Below are 18363 nucleotides of genomic sequence, written 5' to 3' on the forward strand. Positions count from 1 at the left end.
CTGCCCTGCGCGCCATATTCCTGAGCCAGAATATGCAAGAATGAGGTGTCCATACATTGCGCAGTCAATGAGATATTGCCGTCCAAAGATCCTATGGGGGGCGCTTAGGAGGGGGAAAACGGGCAAATACACGAGACGCGACGCGGCGCTCTCACGACAAGCGCGCTGAAACCAGCTGTACCAGATATCTATCCCTCGTAGGGATCAGACAACACCTGCTGTATATCACAAATCCATAAGAGATGGCAAAAACAAACTAAGCTGTCGACGCTACAGGAATGTCCTGACCATGGTCCAATGATGTTATTTCCACTTCATCGCCTCCAGATGTTATTGGCTTCCCATCAAGCTTTCCCACACTGGTTCTCGGCACTTCCGATACGGGACTTACCGGCCCCGTGGAATCGGCCATCGAGGAGGTATCTGAGCCGTTAAACATGGGCTCCTGGTGGAGAGGGTCATAGGAAGGCCGAGGCGAAGCGTTCGAAGGAATGCTTGTCTTCGCGTTGAAGAGCCCGCCGAACTTCCGAGGGATAGCCTGACTGTGGCTCGAGACTGCCGATCCCGGCTCAGGAGCTTGCATGGAGATGGGAGTGAGAGCAGGCGTGGCGGATTTGGGAGAATCCGCATCCGAGGTAGTCCACAACCTGAAACCCCACCTCGAAGCTGTGCTTCCCTGCTTCGAATGTGAGGGAGTCGTAGGAGCTGCGGCAGGGCTACCCGTCCTCAAGGCAGACGCCACGCCGACGTTGTTCTCCGATATGAAGGTACGCAAGGCGCGGACGCATTGCTCGGAGGCTTCGCGAGCCTCTTGAGACTCGATGAGGTCGCGTTTCGTGTCATCCAGCTGCCGCTGCATGGTTCGAAGCTGTGTACGGAGCTCCACGACGTCGGTGTCGGTCGACGGAGGTTCGGGTGGCGTTGCAGCGCCCCGCCCAAAGAGCAGTGACATGCGCCGGTTGTTGCCAGGGCGGTCAGTGGGGTTGGACTCCGGAACCTCCGGTATGTATTGAGACATAGGTGACGGTGGGGGCCACGTCGAGGGTTCTCCGTTGGGTGGGCCGGTCAGCAGGAATGCTGAGTCGGAGACTGAGGAGATGCGGCGGTGATTGTAGCCCCCGCGCCCAGCAGGAGATCCGGTCAACGGCGCGAAGGACGCACGTTTAGACGAAGGGGGGCCACTGAGGGAGGTCTGCGTGGGAGGTGGCCTTGATAAGTCGAGGGTCAGATTAGAAGCCACGCTCATCCGCTTCTCGGTCTGAAGGCGCATCAAAGCGCGTCTGCCCCCCAAACGTCGCAGATCAGAAGACGGGAATGGTACCAATGATGTTCCTCAACGTACCTGCTCTCCTCGACCTTACCCCTCAGCATCACAATTGTCTCTTTGCTCTCCCTCAACTGGTCTGCGACGACCTCGAGTTCGTTCTCCATTCGGATACACTTGTCTGTGACGTGCTCCAGGGTCTCCCGCATGCCTTCTTCTCTTGTTTGCGCCTCAGTCACCTTCTCAGCAAGGGTATCGCGTTCCTTCGTGATCTCAGCCAAGGACAGACGAAGTTGGGTAACAATGTTGGCAAGGACGTTGGTATCGAGTGACTGTGGCCGCGGCGGATTTGGCGAGTTGGGAAGGGACTCGGCCTCGAGCTGTCGCTCGAGCTCGAGACTCAAGTCTATTGACATTGGGCGAGTGGTGTCCGAGTTGAGGATGATCTGGGGTTCATCAGAGGGAAGATTGGCCATAGTGGTAAGGGAGAGGAAGACCGAACAATAGTCGTGAGTGGTCGTAACGTTATGAGAACTGAATAGGAATGGAGAACTGTGCGTCGGGACACAGGCCGGACCCGCGAGGCTGTGAGACGGACAGGAAAGCGTGCCGAGGCGCAGCGACGACGAGTTGGTAACCGACGGGATTGATCTGTGTTAGTTGCAGATCATGAGCGGTGGTTGCAAAGTGCCACGCCGCCATCCTCGCTCCACCGCGTGGCGGTCACCATCAATGCGGCTGTTGAATATCAACGTCAGCTCTGTCCCCGACCTTCCACATTGTTGGCTATAACGATGACTAGCTCATATATATGTACAATGAAACAGACAGCAAAACAATCCCATGTAGTCTAGTGCATACATATCCTACCTCCTCATCCACTGCCTTCTCCGCCCCCACATCTGTCGTCGTAACGTACACTAAATCCTTTCTTTGTTTCCATCCATAATGATTCCAATCAACCACTGATCTCACTGATGCGTGAGAGGATCTACACAGATGACACCGTCCCTTTCGCTCCAGGGGTAACCCCACATGTGCAACCACTCGCGAACGCCAGTGGCAAGCCGCGCCCTGGAGGCGCCACGAGCAGGATCTTGAGTGCCCGTGTGCTTTTCTTCTCCGACGACAAGATATGCTATGGAAATCTCAGCACGACGAGCACGCTATGAAACGACGAAACACTCACCCAGACCATAGAAGTGCTCTCTCTCAAGCTACGGATCATGTAATCGTTCAGCACAAGGACACGACCGCTGAAAGACTATTGTCTTACCGCGAGCAGGAATTCTTCCAATACTTCCGTGGCTTCTGCGGAATGCAGGCCATGCAGATCGAGCATGGACTCCGTGCGTTCCTCCGGCGTCATCTTGGTGTCTCCGCCAACCGACTGGCTGGCGATACCGAGACAAACACCTAGTCCGGCGCCGCAGATGCGGCCACGAGCCGTCCTGTCACCCGGATCGTCCGACCAGCCCGCGTCACGGCTACGAACAGCTTGTTCGACCACTCTTGCACGCTCCCTAACCAGCTTGCCTGCGGCCTCAACCATCTCAGCCGCCATTTTAGCATTCAGGTCGTGCCCCTCACGACTGAAACGCTTCGCAGCCGCCCCGTCCCCACGCCTCCAAGCGTCAGCGGCGCGCGAGAGACAGGCGTTGCGTGCAGCCCCAAGACGAAGAGCCCTTGAGCGGTACGCCATGTACAGCTTGTTCACCGACTCTCCCGTGGGCAATGTAGGCAGTAGGGTCGGCGGTCTGAGCTTGATTCTGGGCGATGGTTTGGGCGCCACGATAGCAGTGTTGGGGTGCAATGGCTCTGCAGAGCTGCCCATGGCCTCTCTGCGTGCTGCCAAGGTGGCAGGGTCCTTGGGAATCTGCGTCTGGACGTTCGCAGCTGGCTTCTTGACCGCCGCAGCGAACCGGGTGCGGCCCGGGTCATAACCACCTTCTCCGCGACCGAAGCCGTACGCGCCACGCCTAGTTCCATTGTCTCTGCCGGAGGAAGCCGCGTGACTGAGACTCGGAAAGTCGTCGAGGGAGGCACTTTGTTTTTGCTCAGACTGTCCGCCATGAATGTCCACGCGTGACATAGCATGGCCCAAGCCCTGGAGGTCTATGTCTTGCGGAAGGTGATGCAAAAACTCGCAATTTTCTCCCTTGGCGCATGTACCCCGGAGCCAGAATCGACAGAGCGCTCGCTCCAAGTCATGACTAAAGGCAGCCATTCAGTGGTGCGCGCCGTTGAGTATCACAGAGATGAACCGACCTGAACCGACAATCCGCCCGCAAACACTCTCCCGCAAGGAAGTATCTGCATACACGGTTCCCACCCTGGACAGGCCGACCGTTCACAAATCGACCTCCATTGCGGCCTTGAGGACCGTGGAATGCTGCCCTGCCTCCCCGCACGCCGTGACCGTCGCGCTGGACAAGCATGACTCGGTTGCCGACCGACTGTATCCTGGGCTGAGCTGGACCAGGATGGCTCGTGGCCGAACGGTCAATCAGCCAGGACATAGCACGCTCGAAGTCATAGCCATTTGTGGCCAGAGCTTCTTCAAGCTCGGACGGTGCGAGGGTAGCACCGAAGACTGAGCTCAGGACATCGAACGGTGTCATACCATCGGTGAGCATGGCAGCCATCTCAGGGTCCATGTCATCGTCCTGGCTCTGCCGCGAGGATGGTTCATGGGATGATCCGTTGTGGTCCAGATTGCTCCCAAAGATCTGAGGAAATGGCGAATCGTCCGCAGATATGGACGGACTAGACATGGGAGAATGACCCCATAGCAAGTCGTCGGGGGCGCCTGGGTGGAACGACCGGGGGATAGATCGAGCAGCGAAGGGGTCGAAGGGATCGTCATCTTCTTCATCAGGACGCATAGAAGAGCGCAAAGACGAGTTGGGAGTACCGGCCCTGTGAAGAAGAGTGCTGTCAGGAGTCAACGGAGCAGCAATAGCGAGCTTGGAGGTCGGCCGGGAGGGCGGAGCCCACAAGTCCGGGGAAGGAGTTTCACCGCGGAGGGCGGCTAGCGAGCCTGGGTTGGAGGAGGCTGCAGAAAGAGGACGAGGGATCGGTTTGAACTCTGAAGCCTTGGCGTTGAGCAGGCGGGGGGACAGCATGGGAGAAGACGGGAGGCTGACGGCGAACTGAGCATGAGTGATGATGGGAGACGCGCCCGGAGACTCGCTGCGACCAGAGATATAAGAAGACGGCTGTGGGCCTATGGGACCAAGGGGAGAAGAGAGGGGGGTATGAGGCCTGCGGAAAATCATAGCCAGAGGGGAACTAGGAGCGGAGTTGGGCGTATCAGGACGGTTTGGGATGAGACGAGCGGAGTGGGTGGAAGCACGGGAAGAAGGCCGAGAGATTGGTCGACGAGTAGGAGTCAAGAAGAGGAAGGGGACGTTGTCTATGTCGTCTCTATGCTTGTGCATGAGGTCGAGGACATGTTGCTCGAGCTGGAGAACGTCGAACGCCGGGGGTGAGCGCGGTGTGGCAGCGAAGGGCCAGAACGATGTAGGACGCACCTCTTCATCGCTGATGGGGCCAAACATGTCCTTGAGAAGGCTCTTGAGCTCCTCCTCGCGCTCGGCGTCAAGAAGGCTCACGACGCGGGCGATGAGGGAGGAGCTGATGCTCTGGTCGCCGTCGGTATCTCCGATGAATGCGTCTGGCTTGTAGAGACGGGCGATGGCGGCGAGCTGAGCACGGGTGTGGGGGAAGCGTGGAGGGGCGGAGTGGTCGGCTTCATTATGGAGAGAAGCAGAGTCTGAGAGAGAGCTGAAGCTAGACTTGGAGCGGAGGAGGGAGATCGAGGGCGGCTCTAGGGTGGTAGCCATGGTGAACACGGGGAGTGCGGGACGGTGCGGGAGCTAGCATCCAGCAGCGGGTGCGAGGGGGTGGAGGAGAAGTGTGCGACGAGGAGGAGGAGGAGGAGGAGGAGGAGGAGGAGGAGGAGGAGGAGGGACTTGCATCCAAGCGGGAGAGTAAGTAAGTACAAGCAACCACTCCCCGGAGCCGCTCGCGCGTCGCAAGTGCCCCGATGCCCACGGCTCGGAGGCCTCCCACAGTGGCCAGCTCCCAGCACCCGCCTGTCCTCTCATCCCCGCCCGCCGTCTGAGTGGGCTCCGCATGCCATAAGTATTACGCCACGCCCGCCAACGCCTCAGCCCTGATCGCCCGCCCAACGTGTCCCCCGCGAACGCCCCCATTTGCTTCCGTCTCTGGCCAATCACCGCTGCCATCACAACGCAATCGCCAGTCATTAAGCGTATATTCAAGCTAACACCATGTACTCTAACAATCGTCCTCTGGGAAAAGTGCGATCCAAATCCCGTCCATCCCAGACTTCACATTCAAACATTACGCTTTACTAACCGTTGATCGTTGCCATCGAGTCCCTTCTGCCGTGTCCCGCGGCCCCATTCGTTCCTAGACCCTCCTCCTCCGGCAGCCGGTTCGGATGGTCCGGTATCTTGTCAATCTCTGCCTTGGCCTCCTCCCATGCTTCCAAGTTCTGTTCTCTAACGTCAGAGTCGCACTCCGCTTTCCCGACTGCTGTCCTCTTACCTTCTTGCACCAGTCTCGATGGCTCCGAGCCATGCTGATCGCCATCTCCCGCAAGTCCGCTACCTTTTGCCGCTGGAATCGGTCCAGATCCGCTTGTATCGTCGAACTTGAGTATTTCAGATCCTGCGCCGACAAGTGCAGCGCGTCTTCCAACTGCCTCTTGCGTCAGCAACCATCACAGTTCTCGTTTCGAACGCCCGCTTACCTGGGAAATCGACTCCCGCGTCTTGGTGATCGAGTTCCGACGAGCAGTCTCCGGGTCCACGTCCATCATCCCATGCAGCGTGTAGCTCAACGCGTTCAGGAGACCCATACCCGGCGCCCTCCGCTTCACAGGGTTCGGTCCTGGATGTGGCGGCAAGTACACCGATTCTTCCTCTCGCCGCGCCTCGTTCTCGTCCGTCGCCGGTCGACCCTCCTCCCCAAGCTCCCCCTCACCGTGCGAGTAAGAGGCACGAAGCGTACTGGGGCGCCCCTGACTCAAGGCCTCTTCTAGTCTCCGTGCCTCTCTCTCGCTCTTTTCGAGGTCCTCCAACTGTTCGCGCTTTGTCTCCAAAGCTTCTTGAGTCATCTCATACTGCACATGTTTCTGATGTCGGTACTGTAGCAGTTTCTTGATGATGGACGCGAATTGGCTGTACTCGTGCAGAGGTTCCGCCCAGTTCTGTTCGAACTCCTGAAGCTACATGTCCTATATGTCAATGCTTGCAAAAATACGTACGATGGATATGACCTACCAATTTCGTCGTAGACATGTAAGTCGCATCGACAGCCTGACCCGTCTTCTCAATCGCCGTAGACAGCTGGCCAGTCTCGTTCAGGCTGAAACCGTTCAGGGTTGCACCGAGCTCCGCATGGTCTTGGGCATAATCTGCACGTCCGACTAGGTTCAGTAAATCGCCATCGACAAAGTATCAGAAAACCAACCCGACCACCTCTTCATCGTTCGCCTTGTAACCTTCTCCATCGGCCCACTCAGATGCGCAGCGAACTTGTTTGTGAACACTTCCGAGTCCAAGAATCTTTGGTCGGGCCTTCGCAAGGGGTGTGCCGCGGAAGGGTTGGGCAGAGCAGCATATGCCGGCGACGCACTCTGGTCAGTGGGGTTATGCGAGGGTGCCTTCAGAATATTCTTCGGTAGCAACGATATCGGGGGCGAGTTCAATACTTCCGTCTAGGACACATTAGCATCCGCGGGGTCAGGTGTGGTTCTTGTGGCCACCCCCAATCAATGAGGATAAATTACTCACCCACGACACTTCGCCGTCCAAGAAACGGTGAAAGACGTGCTCGTTCGACAGGATAGGGTGGCGCGCGACACGGTTGAGGAAGGTCTGGAGCATACGTTTCCTCCGTGCAATCATTGCGGCATCCTCCTTCGCCTTGGCCTGCTTGACAGCATAATCACCTATGGTCTGCTTGGAGGGTATCGGGGGTATAATGAGCGTAGGGTAGAGCTTCACGAGGTTGTTGCGCAGCGACTCAAACTCGGAATATCTATGATGCGCTTCTGCGCTCTGCGGAATGCCCTGAGTTCAGACGATACCACTACCACTGATGCCAACGTGCTTACCCCCGCTCGAATGACGTATGTGATATAAGGAGAAGACGAGTTCGCAGAAGTCTTGAGTGCGTCCGTGATCTACAACGAGGAAAGCAGGTAGTCGGGCGCATTGGTCAGAAAGCTCATGGTGGTGGCGCATCGAGAAACTGACCAGAATCTCCACGTCCTCGCCCGAATGGAGCCAGTGATCTCTGCCGCAGCAGAAGTCGCTCTTGTACGCCTGCGGCTGCCTGTGGGAACCTAGAGAAGGGAAAGTGTTCCTCTTGGAAGGGGATGTTGGTGGTGATGAAATTTGTCCAGGCTGAGTATTGATGTCGGGAGACGACACGCCCGAGATGTTCTCTCGGGAGGAGGAGCCATCGGACTGGACACGCTCTGGTTCAGATTCAAAAGGATTTTCGTCTTCGAAGGCGTCCATAATTGTAGGCTGTTGCTGGGTACGGATGAGTACGTACGACGAGAGACTGTGGAGGCGCAAGCTGAGGGGAACGTGGAGGTCGAGGCGGTGGTCGGTACCAAGTAAGTATGTACGGCGGTCATGGACATGGCTTCCCGCCAGGCACCCCTCTTGGCGCTTCCTCAGCTAGTACCCGCAGCGCTAGCACTCTGCCTGTAAACACAGTCTCGTCGCAAGTCTTACAATGTCAACAAGACCAAAGCCAGAAACCTCAGACCGCCGCTACGAGTGCTAGATACTCAGGATGCTACGTATGAACAAAAGCAAATACTTGCGTCTCGCAATGGAACAACTGCTATACATACACTAACACTTCTTGTACTGACCGTTCTAGATGTTCTGTGTAATGGCCAGCACGCGCGTAGCTAGAGGCTGTCTTCTATCATTATACTATCCTAACTATCGAACAGAAGAAAGTGCACAAGTCCGACCCTATCAAGAGCAGCGATCGCACCAGATTCACGTACAAATACACGAAGACAGAACTCTGCATGTCAACTGGTATCATATCTCTTAGCCTCCGTACATCGCTTCGCTCGTCAACAGGTATCATTGCATCCCCATCTGCGCCACGAAGTCTGACCATGCCGTCTGCATCGTGTTCTCGGGGGAATACGACCTCCCACCACCATAGTCGCCATCCATGGGCACTGGCGACGTCGCAAACATTTCCGAAGCCCCTCCACCACCCACATGCCCGTAGTCGAACACAGGGAAGTACTGCGGAAACATCGGCTGTAGGCCCTCCATCTGCAGGCCAGGCAACTGCTGTTGTTGCTGGGGCTGCTGCTGATGCTGGAACGCGTCAGGGCTAGCAAAGGACGTTGATATCGGCTGCAAATTTTGCATGTTGTGGGTCTGATGTGGTTGGTAGTGGGTGGGCGAGACCGGGACGCCATTCTGTATTCCCGCCGGCTGCGATGAGAGAGAGTGGCTGGACCCGGCGCCAAGAGATGATGTTCCGTTCGGTGGGGAAGGAACAAAAGTGCGTAGGTACTGAAGGACGTATGGGTGGACGGACTGTTCGTCTGGTTGCTTGAGGGGCAGGGGCACGACTGGATTCATGGATGTAGGCGATCGATCCGTGATCTGCGGAGACATCGACTTCTCCTTCTGCTCGACCAATCGTGTTCTGCCTCCGAGAATGGTGAGCTCGTCGTCATCGTCCGCAGGCGTTGATGGTTCGGAGAATGTGCCCGCCCGCGTAGGCGGCGTGTTGCGATAGGCAGCTAGACTAGCGTGGGCCTTGTCGTGAAGTCTGAGCATGATTCCCTGTAACACCGCCAGTAAGGCTCCCAGACAATCTCCGACATGGATCGGAACACTCACCAGCACCTTCTCTGCGTGGAAGAACTTGGCTGTCTTGGAGAACAGGTCGCAAGCTGAATCCAATTGTATGAGAGCAGAAGGCGCCAAGCTCATCGACGGGCACCGAGTGACAATGGACCCCAAGATGATCTGCGTTTGTAATGTTAACCTTGAGTGACTGCAGCAAATATCGGAGAGCTCGCATATTGCTCACCGAACATGAGAAGAGATGCGTCCAGAGGAACCACATTCGCTCGGTGAGCTCCTTCAGCTGTGAATGAATGTTGCGCACGAGGGCAACGAGTGACCCAGCGCTCCTATAGGCGGCAATGAAAGAACCTCCGTACGGGCTTCCGAGAGGATCCTTGGGATGATCACTGATTGCCCGAGCAAAGAAGCCGCGATGCATGTACAAGAGGTCTATGATAAGTTTGATCAGCTGATATTGGCTGAGCCTCACGGCGTCATACGCACTGGATTCCCGGATCGCAAGGACGAGGTGACGCTGTAGGATAAGAGGCACACTCTCGTAGTATTGCCCAACACGAGACTCGGAGTTACCAAACCCAGCAATTTGAAGCGAGGGAGGCACGGTGAAACCGCGCAGCTTGCGGTCGAGCTGGAGAACCGTGCCATATGTTGGAGTCTTCGCCCCGAAAGCCTGGTCATATACGAGATTCATACACTCTGACGTGAACCTGTGCTTCCACCAGTGGACTGCATGGATGCGATTGAGCCACCTGACAACCGAAGCAAAGAAAATGACAATGACTCACATGTCTCGTCGTTACAAGGATCCTCTGTATACGGTTTTTTGCAATCGATATGAACTAGCGTGAAGGACGGCGGACGTCCGAGGGTGAACGACTGTAACCAACACCGTCAGCCTTCTTCCCTCAGAAGCGAATGATACGGATACAGACCTGGAGGAGATCATATGAATACAGTTCCCAGAAGCTCTCCCGGCGCCTCTGAATCTCAGCTTCGTCGACCTTCCACCTACCAGCATCCCGGTCTAACGTGCATATGAGTATGAGAAGCCAGGGTCTTGAATGAACCAGAAAGGGTGTAGCACTCACGTAATCCCATCTGAAGACACATCAAGATATGTCAATACTCAAGGCACCATACCAACTGAGTTACTCACGCTAACACCTAACTTGACCGCGAGACCCATGAAAGCCCAGCGCGAGCCGACACCGCTCCCGTGACGCTCACTCAAGAAAAGATAGAACGCCATCAAATACTGTGGACCACTTTGCGATAAGAGACTATCGCCCGCAACTATCAAGCTAGACTCACCAAAGTTTGAACCGCAGCGAGAGTTGGCTCTTCGAATATGGGGCTCTGGAAAAGCGCTGCTCGGGAAAGCTGGTGGTATTTCTCGGCTTCAATGTTGTACGCCGGTCGCTTGATGTCCATCAGGCTCCCGATAGCGAGCACCATGAATAAAAGCGCCAACTGATGGGACATGAGCGGATCGTCCATCTGTGGGGAAATATTGGGATTGTAGAATTGATTGAAAGCTGTTTCATGGAACTGAGCCGGCGATACTGGGTTGTACCTAGACGATGAGGTGAGAGTAGTACTCATAGTGGGAGAAATGACTTACATCCACGCGGCGTGTTGGTAGTAGATTTTCTGCAACTCAGTGGCTTCGTCGACTGGGGGTAAATACCAAAATAAGCTACGTAGCCGCTCTATCCGCAAAGTTTCAGCGTCTAGGGTGAGCGGAAGGCTAGGTGCGATAGGGAAAAGGCCACTGAGGGAGAGGACCTCCGGAGAAAGCAGTTTGCGCAGGTTGGCTGATCGTTGATCGCGATCGTCATCATTGTTCTCCTCGTTCTACACCCGATGACCTGTCAGTCATCGAGTCATTGAGAGAGGCAGTTCTCACGGACCGTCAAGAAATACTGGGATGCGATAGTCGGATCATGAGCAATGCGTGCGCACAAAGGGCGGGCTGGACTCACCCACGAGCTAGTAGCTTGGCCGAAATAGTTGGTGCGGCCAGTATCACTTATAGCTAGAGAACCGAAAGAATCGACGACGTCGGCTCCTGGTTCCTCCGCATTGCCATTGGAGGTACCGGTATTGATGAGGTTCTCCCTTTGGATAGGTGCCTTGATTCGCAAGAGGTCGTCGGACAGGAGGGGATGCGGCTCCATGGAATGAAGGGTATGGGATGCGCGAAGAGCGTCTTCGAGCTCTCGTACGCGGTTTGCGAGCTGATTAATCTTCTCGTGGAGGTCCTGGGTCGAGGCAAGGACGAATCTGGGTGCGCTGAGTGAGAACGTCGTAAGAGAGGGAGCAGTACAGAGGGTAGATATATACCGATTGCCCTTGCCAGTGGTGAGAGAGCCTATGGGTGGACAGGCACGGGGGGCCGATCAAGACCGGAAGAGGGTATGTGGGATGGAAGAGACGAACCGTCTGGGCATATTGCAGCACAACCTCGCTTGACGCAGGATGAGCAGGGGACGGCACGGTCGCAGCGCAACTTCAATCTGTCGGGTAAGAGAGTTAAGGGCTCCGGGATAGGAGCTAGACGCTGGATCAAACGCACCTGCGACACTCTGCACAGGAAAGACGGGTTGCCCCTCGCTTACGCTTCTTCTCGCCATTGACCGGCTCCTTAGGAGAAAGGTCTGGAGGGGGGAGCATAGGTGAGTCCGAAGACATGGACATGGGGGCGGTAACAGGAGAGGGAAGCGCGGGAGAGGAGAACGATATATGATGGCCTGGGAGATGACACCCCGAACCTTCTTTCTCGGCAAGATCCCCTCCGACCCGGCCATGAACATCCCACACGCCCCCCGCTCATTTCGCCGTCCAAGCTGACCCACAATGTACTCTGTGCCCCGCACGAGCCCACAAAGACTCGTCTGGGCCTGTAATCGCTCAGTGTGGCTCGCCCGGCTGTCCCGTGTAGGTGCAGGTCGAACAGCTGTCGTGAAGGCGATGAGGTGCCTCTAGCGCAGCAGCATCTCGTTGCCTTTTTACACGAGAACCTGATGTAACCTCTTGGGCACTCTGTGTAACCTCTTGGGCACTCTGCAAGAGTACACAACTTGGTGGCACTTGCCACAATATACCTCTCGCCCCAAGTATTTACCGCTGTGCACGCAACACCGCCCTCAGGGCCGACTGCTCGGGCCGGCAATTGTCCTGTGTTTGGTTCCAGCCTGATTTGGCAGCTGGCTCCGTTTGCGATTTTTCCTCACTCACTCCCCCGGCCGATTGACCTCTTTCTCCTTTCCTCAAAGCGACTCACTATCCTCCGTTGTAAGTCTCCGTTTCCGTCCCTACTTTACAAGATGAACGTTCTAGATGACGAGTCTGAAATGTTGCGAACGAGCTTCTCCGCCGCAGCAGTCATTGACGATTCCTTTAAAACTATACCATTCATGCTTTTCTGACCTTCCAAACTTTTCTTCGCCTCCCTTCTCGATCGTACTCATCCTGACTCTTCTGCACTGCTTCCAGGTCATCCGACACGCAATGCCTCACCCAGACGTCGACGACACATGGTCAGACTCGGACGAGGAGTTGGAAGCGGCAGACGTTGAGACCGCCGTTCAGCTGGGCATCCCAGACGGCCCCGTGGACTCCGTCGCCGACCTCTCAGACCCCACTGTATCGCGAATAGGTGGTCATCCTGTACGATGCGCCTTCGCTTCTCCTGCATGTACTTGTCGTGTATTGATATCGATCTCATGTTACGTTCACCCTCTATCGTGAACGTCGTCTTGGGTCCATTCCGCCCGCAGACGTTCCTTGCTGCACCTCACCCTCCGCTCACCCAAGCGACTTGCAACAATTGCTCTCGGCCGATGGAGCTACTCGTTCAAATCTGGTGTCCCTTGGAGGACAGCCCGAACGACAGGGCACTCTTCGTTTGGGGCTGTGCGAATAGCAACTGTCAACGCAAGGAAGGGAGGTGCGTGTCCCGTCCCGAGCTGCACGGGGGACAGCTCGGTTGATCGTCTCCCGTAGCATCCGAGCATGGCGGGAGCTGCGCTACAACAAAAAGTACGCTGAAAAGCTCGAAAGGAAGCAGGCTCGCCTGAAAAAGGAAGCCCAGCAAGGGAAAGCTGCTGCAGAAGCTCTAGCTCAGAAAGCTCAGGCAAAGAGCAACCCTTTCGCTGTTAGTGCCTCTGTCGTCGCGATGTACTCACCTAGGCCAGGGAATACTAAAAGACGTGCTGCAGCTGGGCGCATCATCCGCTCCACCCACACCATTCGGGTTAGGCTCTCAAATTTTCGGCGGCTCTGATCCTATGCCTTCCTCGGAAAGCTCTACAGTCGACTCCCCGCAGAATCAGATCTCCGAGCGCGACGGATCGCCTCATAGCTCCGAGAGTAACAGCGAAGACGACGACGACGGCGACGACGACGCGCTGGCAGCAGCTGTCCAGTCAGTGGCATTGGAAGATTCCCCGTGGAAGGACGCCCCAGCGTATTCGGCGCAGTATCTGTCCACTGTCTCCGAGTATCTACCTCCCACACCGAAACTCAAGGGGCCCGCGGGGGCGATCGTCGATGAAGACAGCGAGAGGGCACCCAAGGATGGTGGATGGGGCGGTGAGGGGTACGAGAACTCTATGGAAGTCGACCATGCGTTCGAACGATTTAGCAAGCGAGTGTCATACGAGGGGGAACAGTGCCTGCGGTAGGTTCTCCAGGGCCTCCACCTGCCACATTCGATTAAACATCGTCGAACGACAGGTATGAACTGAAGGGCACTCCGCTCCCATACGCAAGCGACAAGGTTTTTGACATGCTCTTTCCTCTTCCTCCCGCACCGCCCCTGCCTGTCACCAAGGCCAGCTTCATGGTGACGCCCCCACGCAAACGGACCTACACCCCGGAATCACTCCCCGCGTGCCCGCACTGCAAGTCTCGACGGGTTTTCGAATGTCAGTTGATGCCGAACTTGATCAACGTACTCCGGTCAGGCCCGAACGATGCCCAGGCGACCATGACAGACGAGGAACGACGGGCGGAAGTGCTGAAGGTACTGAAGGGGCAGGATGCATATGGACGAAGAGAGATGGAATGGGGCACCTGCATGATCTTCTCCTGTGAGAAAGACTGTGCTGTGCACGAAGTGGCAGGAACGACTTGGCGGGAAGAATATGTGCTTGTCCAATGGGACGAGTAGATGAAAGCGTATCGGGCGTGTCATCACCGGGCATCTGAACTCGACTAGATGCGATCCATGTTGCAGTGGGGTTCTATGTTGCCGCCTCTTCTCCATCACTCTCTTCTGCCCGCCTTCTGTGGGAAAGAACTTCACATACGAACCCATTGTACTCGTCGTCGGACACAGTTCCAGCAGACAAGTCACGGTCGTTGCTACGGTGGAGACTAAACTTCTCGCCCGGGAGTGCCGGTCGGTCATGGTAGGTTGCCTCACGGAGAGAACGGACTGCATGGTATTTGTGCCTCTCGTGCGATCATTGTGCGCGAAGGCGTGTATTGTGTGGCAAATAAGTAAAGTTGTGGCAACAATGCACTGCCTGTGCTAGCTTTTTTATTATTATTATTATTATTATCTTGTCTTATACCAAACATAGCTACACAGTACTGTAGGTATGTAAGTAAGCGTCTTATCCGAGATTGTTTGGCATTTCCACCCAGCGCGTCACTTAAGACTTGCACCAGCGTGCTCGGACCACGACCGAAGTCAGCGTGTGGAGTAAGGACCCGCACCTACCCGCTCACACCATATCTGCCAACGGCGACCCGGAGTCGCCGTCCCCATCCGTAACAAGAGTGGTCGCCGTCGAGGAGGAGGACGACGACGAGGGGGGGGGAATGAAGTGTCGCCAAACTATCCGCCCGGCTAGTTCGGTGACAGTGAGGGGATAAGACCGGGATAGTCGCCCATCCGGTCGTAGGAGCTTGCGGGCTTTCCGTCCGTCCGGCCGCATCCGGAACGGGGCGTACTTGTGGCCTCGCGCAAGTAGGCACCGCCGGTCGTGCCGGCAGCGCTGGGGGAGGAGGGACTCGTGACCGAAGTCCAGTAGGGGGAGGAGCGCCCGGGGCAAAGGGCGAATGTGCGCGTGCTCAAGGAACTGCGCGGCGATGGCCGCGCGGTCATCTTGGCGGCACGTGAGGGGGAAGTCACGCCAAAGGCGCCGGGAAAGGGCCTCGTGACGGAGGGAGAGCTCGGCGAGGCGCTTGATGGCCTGGCTGAGGGGGAGGGGAAGCTCGTCGGGCGCAGCGTCGTCGAGGGCGACTGGGAGGTCATCAAACGTGAAAGCCGTGGGGTTAACTTGAAGGAAGGCCCGGATGAGGGGGAAAGGGTCGAGCTCGAGGAGGTGAGCGGGTGCGAAGTTGCCGCGGTAGTACGCGGGGCACTCAAACGCGATGTGGTAGTGTGATTGTAGGGGAGGAGGTTCAGAGAAACCACACGTGCAAAGTGTGGGTTCCCCTGCCTTGGGGCGAAAGCGGGCGCGATACGCGCCGGAGGGACCGTGGCCGGTGATTGCGCGGACGGTACGTGCGTAGGAAGTGATGGAGAGGTTGCCCATGCGTCTGATGATGGACCCCGTGAGATTGGGAAGGAACGTGGTAGTGGCCTTCGACATGACATAGTCGTGGCCGAAAAAAGAGGGGTCCGGGGTTTCCCCGTCCGGAAGGAGCGAGAGCGTCTGGAACGCGTCCCAGGCATCAGTCCGGACGGAGTGCTTGGCGGTGGAGTAGTGGGTCTGGGCGAGGCGTTCGGCGGTCGCGGGAGGGAAGCGGTCGAGCCACGTGTCGGGGAACTCGTCGATGGTCGCAGTGATGTCATCGAGGAGGGCGTGGGCGAGCTTGTCAGCAGCTTCGTTGCCGTCGATGCCAACGTGTGAAGGGCACCAAGAGATGGTGATGTGGTGATCGGCAGAGGCCGAGAGCCAGTCGTAGAGAGTGGCGGATACCTCAAGGTGGAGAGGGGATCCATCACGGACATGGAAGAGTCCAGAGGCTGCGGAGGAGGAGTCTGTGAAGACAAAGATGTGAGGCTGAACCGTAGTCCCAGCGTAGACGATGGCGTCGCGGAGAGCGGTAAGTTCAGCCGTATAAGAGAAACCAGAGCCGGCGGGGGCGGCGTGCTGGTGAAGGAGTGTGTCACCGGGGAAGTATGCGGCGAAGGAGGCAGTGGTGGGGCGGATGCGGGTGCGGTCCGAGGCGCTGCCGTCGGTGTAGATGACGAGCGTGTCGGGGTCGCAGTGAGCGGAGGAGATGCGGGGGCGGAGGATGGAGTCGAGCCATTCCGGGAAGGCCTCGGAGGCTTTGGGCGGGTGGTCGAGGTAGAGGGTGATGCGGTCTGGGAAGCAGTTGATGAGGCGATCACCGGGGCGACAGAGCGGGTCGAGTGGGTCGAAGTCATGGGTGACGCTGTGGTGGAAGGAAGCAAGAGGGGTGGGAAAGTTGGGAGGGAGCGGAAGGAACTTGGGACGCGCAGGGAGGGAGGAAACGGCACCAAGGCCGGACCGGAAGACCGGAGCGCGGGGGGGAAGAAGAGGGGGGTAAAAAGAGAAGGTGGGAATGGTGCTGTGGACGTGATAGAGCGAGGGGAAGAGGGCTTTAACGGGGTGGGAGGAGCGTAAAGTGTGTATGCGGAGACGGTAAGACTGTTGGAGTTTTGCGCAGTAAATAGAAACGGGGAGAACCCCAGAGAGAGCATGAAGGGCGCCAACCGGGGTCGTTCGGAAGGCGCCAGTGATCCAGCGAAGAGAAATGTTCTGAGCTACACTAAGGGGCTTGACCAGATGCTTGGCACCCTTCGGGCGGTACCAGATCTGGCAACCGTACGTAAGGACAGGAAGGACACAGGAGACGTAGAGCCGGCGGCGTTGCAACGGGGACAAGCCCCGGAGCGACGAGCCGAGCATGCGGGTGGCGATGGCAGTGGACGAGGCACGGTTCGCCCAGAAGGAGATGTGCTGCTTCCAGGACAGGGTGGAGTCGAGGAAGTATCCGAGGATGCGAACGACAGGCTGAGGGCGTAGAGGGTTGGCAAGCGAATAGGGACCGCGGTTGAGAACGAGTGGAGAATCGACGTAGGGTCGTTGTGAGGCATTGTTGGGGGAGATGAAATGAATGAGATCGGTTTTGTCATGCTCGAGGATGAAACCAAGACGGGTGAGGAGGGATTCGGCAAAGAGAAAGAGATCGTGAATGAGGGTGAGGTTTTGAGAGATGGAGGGAGAAGAGACGAGGATGTTGCCGTCGTCGACGTAGAGGTGTGCGTAAGAGTGTCTGTATTGTCCGGAGTGAGTACGGAATAGGGAGTAGAGAGCGTAAAGTAGTGGGGCAGCAGTGACACCGGAGAAGGTGGGGGAAAGGCACGACCCTTGGCCAAGGCCGACGGGGGGTGTGAGAAACTCAGGGGAGGAAAGGGAACCGAGCTGGAAAGACGTGGTGCGGGGGGCGAGATAGGCGCGGAGCCATGTGGTGAAGGCAGGCGCGTAACCCTGTCGAGTGCAGAGGGCGAGGAGGAGGTCGTGGTTGACGGACGGGAAGAATTGGGAGACGTCGAAGGCAAGGAGGGTAGTGACCATCTTCTTGCGCCAGCTGCCGTGGATGTGGTTGACGACGGAGGCTACGGCATCAGTGGTGCTGCATTGCCACGTGGAGCCGAACTGGAGGGGGTGGAGTATGCCGTGTGAGTGAGCATCAAAAGTGAAACGATTGTTTACCACTTTCTCCATCCACTTGGCAATAGTGGAGAGGAGAACGATGGGCCTGTAAGATTTCAAAAGTGTGTAATCAGTCTTGTTCGGTTTAGGGAGAAGGACGGAGACGGCACGGCGGAAAGGTGCCGGCCAGACGCCGTGTGAAAAGATCGCGTTGAAGAGGTGGACAAAGCCAATGAGGATGGCCTCATGACCTTTAGTACGGGTGGCGAGGACCCACTTGAGGAATTTCCACGTGATGTGGTCCCAGCCGGGGGCGGACCGGGAGTTGGTGGCGTGGAGAGCGTCGAGGAGCTCTTGACGGGAGAAGGGCGGCCAATCGCGGGCCGGGAGAGCCGGCATAGAGTCGACGATGGTGAGGTCTACGGGCCGACCTTCCGCAGAATGGAAGGTCGGGCCGGCGTTGTCGCGTAGATCCTCGGGGGTGAGGATTGGGTTGCCTAGGGAGTCAACGATGTCAGCAGTGTCCGACCGCCGTGGTTTATACCAGGCTGTCAGGTCCCAGACC

At 57.1% G+C, this 18363-nt stretch overlaps 7 protein-coding genes across 7 annotated transcripts; 1 reads left to right on the forward strand and 6 right to left on the reverse strand.

The window, feature by feature from the left end:
• On the reverse strand, positions 1 to 1746 carry DICSQDRAFT_100861 (uncharacterized protein). Its single transcript, XM_007362912.1, has 2 exons — positions 1343 to 1746; positions 1 to 1280 (listed from the first exon to the last, which is right to left on the reverse strand). Exons 1-2 carry the CDS (start codon positions 1738 to 1740, stop codon positions 257 to 259), a joined length of 1422 nt encoding a protein of 473 aa, XP_007362974.1. The 5' UTR covers positions 1741 to 1746; the 3' UTR covers positions 1 to 256.
• A 489-nt stretch (positions 1747 to 2235) lies between these two features.
• On the reverse strand, positions 2236 to 5109 carry DICSQDRAFT_167340 (uncharacterized protein; the record flags this gene model as incomplete). Its single annotated transcript, XM_007362913.1, has 4 exons — positions 2236 to 2402; positions 2454 to 2481; positions 2541 to 3477; positions 3533 to 5109. The coding sequence occupies 4 exons, from the start codon at positions 5107 to 5109 to the stop codon at positions 2236 to 2238; spliced, it is 2709 nt and encodes a 902-aa protein (XP_007362975.1).
• Positions 5110 to 5537: 428 nt separating this feature from the next.
• On the reverse strand, positions 5538 to 7821 carry DICSQDRAFT_100867 (uncharacterized protein; the record flags this gene model as incomplete). The annotated part of the gene is made up of 8 exons (XM_007362914.1): positions 5538 to 5786; positions 5840 to 5992; positions 6045 to 6521; positions 6577 to 6710; positions 6767 to 7013; positions 7090 to 7356; positions 7413 to 7481; positions 7555 to 7821. The coding sequence occupies 8 exons, from the start codon at positions 7819 to 7821 to the stop codon at positions 5643 to 5645; spliced, it is 1758 nt and encodes a 585-aa protein (XP_007362976.1). The 3' UTR covers positions 5538 to 5642.
• A 588-nt stretch (positions 7822 to 8409) lies between these two features.
• On the reverse strand, positions 8410 to 11832 carry DICSQDRAFT_53291 (uncharacterized protein; the record flags this gene model as incomplete). Its single annotated transcript, XM_007362915.1, has 13 exons — positions 8410 to 9132; positions 9190 to 9318; positions 9383 to 9588; positions 9643 to 9885; positions 9945 to 10035; positions 10092 to 10183; positions 10312 to 10414; positions 10471 to 10732; positions 10781 to 11013; positions 11142 to 11451; positions 11503 to 11530; positions 11599 to 11675; positions 11735 to 11832. The coding sequence occupies 13 exons, from the start codon at positions 11830 to 11832 to the stop codon at positions 8410 to 8412; spliced, it is 2595 nt and encodes an 864-aa protein (XP_007362977.1).
• An 837-nt stretch (positions 11833 to 12669) lies between these two features.
• DICSQDRAFT_153270 (uncharacterized protein) lies at positions 12670 to 14332 on the forward strand (the record flags this gene model as incomplete). Its single annotated transcript, XM_007362916.1, has 5 exons — positions 12670 to 12828; positions 12939 to 13108; positions 13165 to 13315; positions 13380 to 13840; positions 13897 to 14332. The coding sequence occupies 5 exons, from the start codon at positions 12670 to 12672 to the stop codon at positions 14330 to 14332; spliced, it is 1377 nt and encodes a 458-aa protein (XP_007362978.1).
• A 3469-nt stretch (positions 14333 to 17801) lies between these two features.
• On the reverse strand, positions 17802 to 17993 carry DICSQDRAFT_11333 (RNA-directed DNA polymerase; the record flags this gene model as incomplete). The annotated part of the gene is made up of 1 exon (XM_007362917.1): positions 17802 to 17993. A coding segment is annotated over one exon (192 nt), but the record flags the coding sequence as incomplete, so codon positions are not given.
• A 93-nt stretch (positions 17994 to 18086) lies between these two features.
• DICSQDRAFT_13406 (uncharacterized protein) lies at positions 18087 to 18347 on the reverse strand (the record flags this gene model as incomplete). Its single annotated transcript, XM_007362918.1, has 1 exon — positions 18087 to 18347. A coding segment is annotated over one exon (261 nt), but the record flags the coding sequence as incomplete, so codon positions are not given.
• Between the last annotated feature and the right edge of the window lie 16 nt (positions 18348 to 18363).

The sequence above is a fragment of the Dichomitus squalens genome, assembly GCF_000275845.1.
Source record: "Dichomitus squalens LYAD-421 SS1 unplaced genomic scaffold DICSQscaffold_5, whole genome shotgun sequence".
NCBI classification, from domain to species: Eukaryota; Fungi; Basidiomycota; class Agaricomycetes; order Polyporales; family Polyporaceae; genus Dichomitus; species Dichomitus squalens.